This window comes from Cryptomeria japonica, chromosome 8 (assembly GCF_030272615.1).
Source record: "Cryptomeria japonica chromosome 8, Sugi_1.0, whole genome shotgun sequence".
Lineage (NCBI taxonomy): Eukaryota > Viridiplantae > Streptophyta > Pinopsida > Cupressales > Cupressaceae > Cryptomeria > Cryptomeria japonica.
Window position 1 is genome coordinate 455776672 of NC_081412.1, and position 11626 is coordinate 455788297.

The 11626-nt window shown below is 29.6% G+C and overlaps 1 protein-coding gene across 1 annotated transcript; it reads right to left on the minus strand.

Annotated features, from left to right (window-relative positions):
• Positions 1-2380: 2380 nt before the first annotated feature.
• Positions 2381-4343, minus strand: LOC131077294 (cytochrome P450 86B1-like). The gene has a single exon (XM_058014757.2). It carries the CDS (start codon positions 4152-4154, stop codon positions 2541-2543), a length of 1614 nt encoding a protein of 537 aa, XP_057870740.2. The 5' UTR covers positions 4155-4343; the 3' UTR covers positions 2381-2540.
• Between the last annotated feature and the right edge of the window lie 7283 nt (positions 4344-11626).

The following is an 11626-nucleotide window of genomic DNA, read 5'->3' on the forward strand; positions in this document are numbered from 1 at the left end:
AGGAAAAATATAGTGCACATATATAATTGAGGTGAGTTTGAATCCTAGTCATTGTGCCTAAGATATATCCTATCAAGGATTACACCACCTTTTTTAATGAGGTCAAAATAATTATCTGATTTGCATGCATAATGGTGTAAATACCACTCCAATAAAAATCAAACTTAGAATGGTGACTAGGCTTGGCAACTCTTTCCTCTCTCCCAAGGACTGAATCCCCAATATCAATCAAGGTCAAGGAGTTATTATCAAAAAATCAGTTAACAATCTAGTAATTTTAGGCCATTGAGTACTTGTCTTTTCTAGTTCAGGTATTTTTTATATTCCTACATTCATGGTTTTGTTCTATTGTACTCTTATCTATTTAACCATTTGTAATGCTAGGAGCACTAATGGTATTGGAAGTATTCGTTCCTTGCCAAATACCATAATATTTATTATTTTGTTGAGAATGATCCACTCAACAAATAAAATGAATTTCAAATCTAATGCCATTCCTTCTGATACATTGAATCCAACCCCCTAATTATTCTATATTTTTTTTTATGAAATAACATAATATAGAATTTTAAATTAACTATCTATTTCCTAATTTAAACTTGATTTTCTACAATAGAAACCAAACACTTTTACTTATTAAACTCAACTCTTTAAAATAAAATCAGGTTTTTAAATACTATATTAAATTGAACTCACTTTAACATGCACTATTAAATTAGTTAATGCACTAAAAATAATAAAGACCCTTTTGTGTTGTATGGATATGCATGGGTTTGGGGCCATTACGCACTCTTAGAATATTATGATTTAGTGAAATTTTATAGCCCAAGGGGATCCCTTGGCTTCAACATGACTAACAACCCATTTTTCATGAAGAGAGTGAGAGCCAATTTGGGATCCACATGTCCTACCACCATCTTAATCTTGAACCCCCAAATGATCATTGTTGTGATCCATTTCATTTTTTAGTAAGAAAAATCCTTTCCCAAGGAAAGCCTTGGCTAACAATTAAATACCTAGTATTTACAAACCAACTTGGTGACAAAGTTTCCACCCATGTCCAACCACATCTTTGGCCTAAATTCCATACCATCTTTCCAACATATCCTCTCAATTACAAGAATTTCTAACATAGAAAATATAGTGAGCTCATTGCCAACTATCATTATATGATTTCCTTTTAGCATGATGTTTCTCATTAACTCTCTTTAATTAGGGTAGTTTATAATATTTTTTAAAATTTGGAAACCTTTATGATTAAAATTCATTAAGGTAGATGAATGAGAAGTTGGTGGTATGACATTAAATTCAACGAAATCTACAATTTGTGTTTTGTCTAATGGAAGATAAAGTTCCTTAGGTTCCTTGTAAACTAGTGCTTGATTAAGATTTTTTTTTTTTTTTTTTTTAAATTTTAAAAGCTTGTAAACATAGTTTGATGGCTAAAAGGAACTGATATGAAAACAATGAAAAATATTTTGAGAAGGTGAAATGGTACATTAAATAGAAAAGGAAATATAGTACAAAAATATAATGGAGGTGAATTTGAAATTACTCATGGTGCTTGGGATATCTTTCATTGATAGGGATATCAAGGCTTTCACTGGCTTTGTTTATGAGGTTAAAACAATCATATTATTTGCAATCTATAATAGTGTAAGGTCCACTCCAAAGATAATCAAACTTTGAATGGTGATTAGACTTGGCTGCTGTTTCCCTACACCCAAGGATTGAATCCCCAATCTTGAAATTAGGTTTAAAAGGGTGTTTGTCAAACCATACCCTAACAATCAGCGAATGTTAGGCCACTAAATCCTTATCAAATACCCTTTTCTCTTCTAGTTCAAGTAATTATGTTATTCTTACATCCATCACTCCATCTTCTTCTACTCACATTTGTTTAACCATTTGCAATGTTACAAGATTGGGAGGATCACTTCCCTACCAACTAGCAAAGTTTATGTGGATGACCCAACTACCTTCTTAGGATTGATCCAATCAACCCATGGGACCAATTTAAAATTTTGGTCCCATTCCTTGTGATGCTCAAAACTCATCCACTTGATTATTCAAAGTATTTTTCTTATAAAATATGATGACATAGAATTGTAAATTATAAATCTGTTTCAAATTATGATGCCATTGCTTGTGATGCTCTGAACCCATCCACTTGATTATTCTTATTTTTTTATAGAATATCAATAACATAGATATCAATAGCATAGATTTGTAATTAAATATCTCTTTCCAAATGTAAATGTGATTCTCAACATGAAAAAAACCAATATTTTTACTTACTAAACTCAACTCTTTAAAAATATATATTCTTAAATTAAGCACAACATTATCATACACTGTTACATTAATTAATGAACTAAAAATGGTAAATACATAATTTGTGTCATATTGATATGCATGTTTTTGGGATTATAAGAAAGAAATAAAGCTTCTTTTATAATCAACAATATCGGGTAGTCTATATATGAATCTATAGATGACTTATACCAATATAAAACTAAATATTTTGCTTTACTGAAAGTTTACAGTCCAAAGGGATCCCTTGGCTGCAACGTGACCAACAGCCCATTTTTCATGTAGAGAGTGAGAGCCAATTTGGGTTCCACAACATGTCCTGCCACCATCTTCATCTTCAATCCCCAAATGATAGTCGCGGCGATCCATTTCATCTGGTAGTAAGCAAAGTCCTTTCCTAGGCAAAGCCTCGGCCCACCATTAAACACCGGGTATTTATATGCCGACTCGCTGACGAAGTTCCCACCCGCGTCCAGCCACCTCTCCGGCTTAAATTCCATGCAGTCCTTTCCCCATATGCTCTCCATTCTTCCCATCCCATATATCGAATATATCAGAATGAATCCCTTTCTTAAATAACTCCCGTCGGGCAGCCAGTCGTCAGAGTCCACTTCCTTGAAGTCGAACGGAACGGAGGGGAACAGTCGCAGGGACTCGGACAGCGCCGCCTGCAAATAATGCATCTGCTTCAGTTCGTCTACCGTAAAATTCAGGTCCCCAGTATTCACTGAAATGTTTGATCCTTGAGTCTTGTCATGGTTAAGTAGATCAGTCGAGGATCTTTTCGACAAGACGGACCGAATCTCCGCCAAGATGCGATCTTCGACCCGCGGGTTGCGGAGCAGCAGCCAGAAAAACCAGGAGAGCGCCACAGACGAGGTGTCCCGTCCGGCCAGAATGAAATTAACCGTGATTTCCCGCAGCTTTTCGTCTGTGTAAAGCCGGTCACCGTTCTCCGTCTTGACCTTCATGAAGGCCGACAGAAGGTCAGTCCCGGTCCCGGCCCCGGCCCCGGAGTTCCCAGTTCGAGACCCGATTATCTTGTCCATAAACCCATTGACGGTAGCCAAAGACCTGCGGAGCTTTCTCTCGGGTCCCAACTGGAAAATCCGCATGAGCCTCCAGACTACAGGGGGTATAACAAACCTCAACATGGTGACCTCCGTGGCGTCCTCAAAAGCTCGGGCGAATTCCCTGGCTTCTGCTCCTCCGCCCGCCAAACAGCCCGGGTTGACTCCTAGGGTTACCATGCACACATTATCAAAGGTGAAGCGAAGGAGCACGTCCTGCAGATCAATTGGGTCACCGGACCGTGCAGATTCTTCGAGAAGGGGCACCAGCGGGTTCTGCACCAGCTCTTCCACTGACTTGGCCATTTTTGCCCTGAACGAGGGCGTGTTGAACACTATGTTGGCAGTTTTCCTCTGCGCTTTCCACATATCGCCGTCAGCGTTGAAGATGCCGTCGCCAAGAAAGTCGTGCCCCACAGCCCGGAAATAGCGCCCCTTTGGATAATTGTTGAATCTGATGTTCAGAACATGTTCCAAATTGAGGGGATTCGCTGTCGCTACGGTGGTCATGCTGCTCATGGCCAGCCCCTCGAAATAAAATGTTCCTCCAGAGTCTTTTAAGATTCGCGTGATCCAGTCGTGGATTTCATTTATGTGAAGAACTAAAGAGGGTAGCATGCCCAGCAAAGGCCAATTTGGCGGCCCTTTCTTTTTTCTCTGCACAAAGAAATGGAAAAGCATGAAGCCCAAGAACGCCAGTGCTATGTCTGTGGCTTTCAGATTTGATTCTGACCACAGAAAATACAGAAGCTGATTGAGGTTGCTTCCCATTCTCAGAAATTTCTAGGTACTCAAAGGCAGCTAAGGTGACGAGCTGTTTAGGCACAGAAGTGGGTATATAAAAACACAGCTGCTGTGAACAAGTGATTCCAATCTAGTTAAGTAGGTTAACCCATTTATTCTACTGACATCATTTTTTGTCAATATGAATAAGAATCCAACACTACCTTATTTAACATTCTATTTTCAACGATCTGTTTTAAATCACCTAATTTATCTCCCCTTTATTTAAATGAAATCATGAGTAGTTTTCACATTAAATATTATTAGCTAGATAATTTAAATTTTTTAGGTGTTAAATAAATGTGATATTACATTTGTTTCTATCAATTTATTTTGTAATGTGACATAAAGTTTAGGGGCTTTCAATGGGTGGTTCTAAGCGTTTCTAGAAATATTTTAAATCTGATGGACCCAATAATTTAGTTGTCAATAATCAAGATGTCATTATCAGCTGAAGGAAAAAACTATTTGATATATGATTCTCCTTTAGTCTTTCAAATAGTTAATGCACTAGCACTTGCACCAAAAGAAGGTGCAATGGTTACGTCCATAGTAAAGTATACATTAAATAATATATTGGAAGGCATAAATTAAAGAATGTAAAACTGAATAATAATAATAATGATGATGATAATAATAATAATAATAATAATAATAATAATAATAATAATAATAATAATAATAATAATAATAATAATAAAGTATACCGTACTAGCACTTGCACCAAAAGAAGGTGCAATGGTTACATTGATAGTAAAGTACACATTAAATAATATATTGGAAGGCATAAATTAAAGAATGTAAAGCTGAATAATAATAATAAATTAAAGAATCTAAACTAGAACAACAACAACAACAACAACAACAACAACAACAATAACAAAGTACACTGTACTAGCACTTGCACCAAAAAAAGGTGCAATGGTTACGCCGATAGTAAAGTATACATTAAATAATATATTGGAAGTCATAAATTAAAGAATGTAAAAATTAATAATAATAATAATAATAATAATAATAATAATAATAATAATAATAATAATAATAATGACTAATTAAGGATCTTTTTGTTTGAGATCATTATAGAGCTCTTTGGAGATCTTCTTTCATATTTTATTCTCTAGGTTAAAGGGTTTACATCTTCATTAATTAAGATTTTAAAGCTACAATTTATCATCCATGGAGGAACACGCTAGTCTCGAGAAGTAAATGATCATAAGCTTACATGAATAGGAATCCAACACTACCTTATTTAACATTCTATTTTCAATGATCTGTTTTAAATCACCTAATTTATCTTCCCTTTATTTAAATGAAATCTCGAGTAGTTTTCACATTAAATATTATTAACTAGATAATTTAATTTTTTAGGTGTTAAATAAATGTGATATTACATTTGTTTCTATCAATCTATTTTGTCATGTGACATAAAGTTTAGGGGTTTTCACTACGTGGTTCTAAGCTTTTCTAGAAATATTTTAAATCTGATGGACCCAAAAATTTAGATGTCAATAATCAAGATGTCATTATCAGCTGAAGGAAAAAACTATTTGATATATGGTTCTCATTTAGTCTTTCAAAAAGTTACTACAATATAAGATCATTCTCATTAAAGAAACTTTATAGAAAAAATTGTATGGTCACCATGATCTTTTTCAAGTCCCTTTGTATTTAATTTTATTGTTTTAATAATTTTTTTGGTATATATTTCATAATTTTTATAATGTAGAGTTTATTTTCATTAGGTGTAAATATTTTTATTGGTTTCAACAATATTATTTGTTGGTTGGTTTTGGTAAGATTTATGTGACTAGATTTTTTTTCAATTGAAATTTGTTTTAAGTAGCTATTCTATTGAAATCTAGAAAATTACTCTAGCATTATTTTTTAAGAGTATTTATGTCTTTAAATTCAATTATTTATGATATTATGTAGATTCTCTTGAATCATTAAACTTCACCAATCACTTGAAAACCATGTTAATAGATTCTTATTCAACTTAAATAACAATCAGCAAACATATCTCTATTAACATTATGATAATAATGTCAAAATATTAGCTAACTAATAATTTAATAACAACATAATATTATTTATAAATTTTTTTTTTTTATATATCTATATATATATAAAGCTTAGGTAGGGTATATATATATATATATATAAAGCTTAGGTAGGGTATATATATATATATATATAAAGCTTAGGTAGGGTATATAAGTGAAAATGATAAAATTTTCTACTTGTTCTTTAACTCTTAGAATTTTATACTCATTTTCAACTTTGTTGTCATTATATATTTGCAGTTAAGTTTGACTTATTTGTAATTAAGTTGACCTTAGCCTTCATTCTATTAGCCATTCTTCTTCTTAGCTATTAGTAGTCCAAGCCCATTTATTTTCTATTCATTTATGTACCTTGGACTAGACTTCATGCATAGATCTATCTATTAAACAGTTTTTCTTGTACATTCTAGTAATAGCTAAGAAGAATGTAAAACTGAATAATAATAATAATAATAATAATAATAATAATAATAATAATAATAATAATAATAATAATAATAATAATAATAATAATAATAATAATAATAATAATAATAATAATAATAATAATAATAATAATAATAATAATAAAAAAGTATACCATACTAGCACTTGCACCAAAAGAAGGTGCAATGGTTACATTGATAGTAAAGTACACATTAAATAATATATTGGAAGGCATAAATTAAAGAATGTAAAGCTGAATAATAATAATAAATTAAAGAATCTAAACTAGAACAACAACAACAACAACAACAACAACAACAACAACAACAATAACAAAGTACACTGTACTAGCACTTGCACCAAAAAAAGGTGCAATGGTTACGCCGATAGTAAAGTATACATTAAATAATATATTGGAAGTCATAAATTAAAGAATGTAAAAATTAATAATAATAATAATAATAATAATAATAATAATAATAATAATAATAATAATAATAATGACTAATTAAGGATCTTTTTGTTTGAGATCATTATAGAGCTCTTTGGAGATCTTCTTTCATATTTTATTCTCTAGGTTAAAGGGTTTACATCTTCATTAATTAAGATTTTAAAGCTACAATTTATCATCCATGGAGGAACACGCTAGTCTCGAGAAGTAAATGATCATAAGCTTACATGAATAGGAATCCAACACTACCTTATTTAACATTCTATTTTCAATGATCTGTTTTAAATCACCTAATTTATCTTCCCTTTATTTAAATGAAATCTCGAGTAGTTTTCACATTAAATATTATTAACTAGATAATTTAATTTTTTAGGTGTTAAATAAATGTGATATTACATTTGTTTCTATCAATCTATTTTGTCATGTGACATAAAGTTTAGGGGTTTTCACTACGTGGTTCTAAGCTTTTCTAGAAATATTTTAAATCTGATGGACCCAAAAATTTAGATGTCAATAATCAAGATGTCATTATCAGCTGAAGGAAAAAACTATTTGATATATGGTTCTCATTTAGTCTTTCAAAAAGTTACTACAATATAAGATCATTCTCATTAAAGAAACTTTATAGAAAAAATTGTATGGTCACCATGATCTTTTTCAAGTCCCTTTGTATTTAATTTTATTGTTTTAATAATTTTTTTGGTATATATTTCATAATTTTTATAATGTAGAGTTTATTTTCATTAGGTGTAAATATTTTTATTGGTTTCAACAATATTATTTGTTGGTTGGTTTTGGTAAGATTTATGTGACTAGATTTTTTTTCAATTGAAATTTGTTTTAAGTAGCTATTCTATTGAAATCTAGAAAATTACTCTAGCATTATTTTTTAAGAGTATTTATGTCTTTAAATTCAATTATTTATGATATTATGTAGATTCTCTTGAATCATTAAACTTCACCAATCACTTGAAAACCATGTTAATAGATTCTTATTCAACTTAAATAACAATCAGCAAACATATCTCTATTAACATTATGATAATAATGTCAAAATATTAGCTAACTAATAATTTAATAACAACATAATATTATTTATAAATTTTTTTTTTTTATATATCTATATATATATAAAGCTTAGGTAGGGTATATATATATATATATATAAAGCTTAGGTAGGGTATATATATATATATATATAAAGCTTAGGTAGGGTATATAAGTGAAAATGATAAAATTTTCTACTTGTTCTTTAACTCTTAGAATTTTATACTCATTTTCAACTTTGTTGTCATTATATATTTGCAGTTAAGTTTGACTTATTTGTAATTAAGTTGACCTTAGCCTTCATTCTATTAGCCATTCTTCTTCTTAGCTATTAGTAGTCCAAGCCCATTTATTTTCTATTCATTTATGTACCTTGGACTAGACTTCATGCATAGATCTATCTATTAAACAGTTTTTCTTGTACATTCTAGTAATAGCTAAGAAGAATGTAAAACTGAATAATAATAATAATAATAATAATAATAATAATAATAATAATAATAATAATAATAATAATAATAATAATAATAATAATAATAATAATAATAATAATAATAATAATAATAATAATAATAATAATAATAATAATAAAGTATACCATACTAGCACTTGCACCAAAAGAAGGTGCAATGGTTACATTGATAGTAAAGTACACATTAAATAATATATTGGAAGGCATAAATTAAAGAATGTAAAGCTGAATAATAATAATAAATTAAAGAATCTAAACTAGAACAACAACAACAACAACAACAACAACAACAACAACAACAATAACAAAGTACACTGTACTAGCACTTGCACCAAAAAAAGGTGCAATGGTTACGCCGATAGTAAAGTATACATTAAATAATATATTGGAAGTCATAAATTAAAGAATGTAAAAATTAATAATAATAATAATAATAATAATAATAATAATAATAATAATAATAATAATAATAATAATGACTAATTAAGGATCTTTTTGTTTGAGATCATTATAGAGCTCTTTGGAGATCTTCTTTCATATTTTATTCTCTAGGTTAAAGGGTTTACATCTTCATTAATTAAGATTTTAAAGCTACAATTTATCATCCATGGAGGAACACGCTAGTCTCGAGAAGTAAATGATCATAAGCTTACATGAATAGGAATCCAACACTACCTTATTTAACATTCTATTTTCAATGATCTGTTTTAAATCACCTAATTTATCTTCCCTTTATTTAAATGAAATCTCGAGTAGTTTTCACATTAAATATTATTAACTAGATAATTTAATTTTTTAGGTGTTAAATAAATGTGATATTACATTTGTTTCTATCAATCTATTTTGTCATGTGACATAAAGTTTAGGGGTTTTCACTACGTGGTTCTAAGCTTTTCTAGAAATATTTTAAATCTGATGGACCCAAAAATTTAGATGTCAATAATCAAGATGTCATTATCAGCTGAAGGAAAAAACTATTTGATATATGGTTCTCATTTAGTCTTTCAAAAAGTTACTACAATATAAGATCATTCTCATTAAAGAAACTTTATAGAAAAAATTGTATGGTCACCATGATCTTTTTCAAGTCCCTTTGTATTTAATTTTATTGTTTTAATAATTTTTTTGGTATATATTTCATAATTTTTATAATGTAGAGTTTATTTTCATTAGGTGTAAATATTTTTATTGGTTTCAACAATATTATTTGTTGGTTGGTTTTGGTAAGATTTATGTGACTAGATTTTTTTTCAATTGAAATTTGTTTTAAGTAGCTATTCTATTGAAATCTAGAAAATTACTCTAGCATTATTTTTTAAGAGTATTTATGTCTTTAAATTCAATTATTTATGATATTATGTAGATTCTCTTGAATCATTAAACTTCACCAATCACTTGAAAACCATGTTAATAGATTCTTATTCAACTTAAATAACAATCAGCAAACATATCTCTATTAACATTATGATAATAATGTCAAAATATTAGCTAACTAATAATTTAATAACAACATAATATTATTTATAAATTTTTTTTTTTTATATATCTATATATATATAAAGCTTAGGTAGGGTATATATATATATATATATATATATAAAGCTTAGGTAGGGTATATATATATATATATAAAGCTTAGGTAGGGTATATAAGTGAAAATGATAAAATTTTCTACTTGTTCTTTAACTCTTAGAATTTTATACTCATTTTCAACTTTGTTGTCATTATATATTTGCAGTTAAGTTTGACTTATTTGTAATTAAGTTGACCTTAGCCTTCATTCTATTAGCCATTCTTCTTCTTAGCTATTAGTAGTCCAAGCCCATTTATTTTCTATTCATTTATGTACCTTGGACTAGACTTCATGCATAGATCTATCTATTAAACAGTTTTTCTTGTACATTCTAGTACTCCAAACTCATATCTCACTTCATCTTTAATATCTAATCCTTTCAAAAAACCATAATTATCAGACATAATCTTGTATATAAAACTACTTTAGTTTGAACAACTTTAATAGTTTATATAAGAACAACCTCAAGTAATTAATTCTTATCAAATTATTAGAGAATCTTGTTTCTCATCATTACAAAGAATTGTCATCAATTGCATTGGTATTGCATCATCAAATATTAAATATTAATTTAATATTTAGGAACTTGACTTCTAACTTTGTCTAACTATTTATAAAGGAAGATCCCATACTTCTCTTTGCACACTTTGGTATTGTTCATATTCGTTACTTTCTAAATTAGTAAGACCGATTAACCTAAGAGAATGTATTATCCATTGGACTAACAAACACCTAAATAGTACCTTGAGACACCATATTAATAGATTATAGTGCTAAGAAAGTATACACATGATAACAATTCATTTTCATAAATTGTAGTTCACTTGCATGTTTTAGGTCAATATTGCAACAAATGGAATTGAACTATAATATTTTATTTGTCATTTGAAAATTTGACATAATCATTAAAACACGACTATTAATTTTTGAAAACAAACAAAATAATTGAAAACAATATTTTTCCTTAATGCAACATTGATATTAGAAATGGTGAGAGGTGGGTTGGGAGGTAGGAGTGGTGAGTCTAAGGTTTTAGGAGAAGTTACAAATGGGGATTCTGGGGGCATTGAAGAGGATGATGATGAAAATGATTGTTCCTTGGTTTTATGTGATCTTGCCCTAGTACTCTCCTCTATTTTCTGTGTGGGAGATTATCCTTCCACAACTTTGCCATTTTCTTTATTGCATTGCTCATGTGATGGATGTGTTGGCTTGTTGGTAGTAGCCAGGGTGGTTGTTGCATTATAGGTAGTTATGGATGGAGGTGCTATGGGTTTTGAGGGAGAGGGTGTCCCTCTCTTTCTTTCCCTATTGTTCTAGGTCTCTATGGTGGTCATCATTGTGTTTTGTTTGTGCCTATTCATGTGGGAGTTTGTTTTTCTCTTTTTCTTTAAATGAATTTTTTTGGTCTTTTGGCTCCCTATT

Coding starts and splice junctions, on each gene's coding strand:
- LOC131077294 (XM_058014757.2), bottom strand. CDS start 4,154: ATGGGAAGCAACCTCAATCAGCTTCTGTATTTTCTGTGGTCAGAATCA.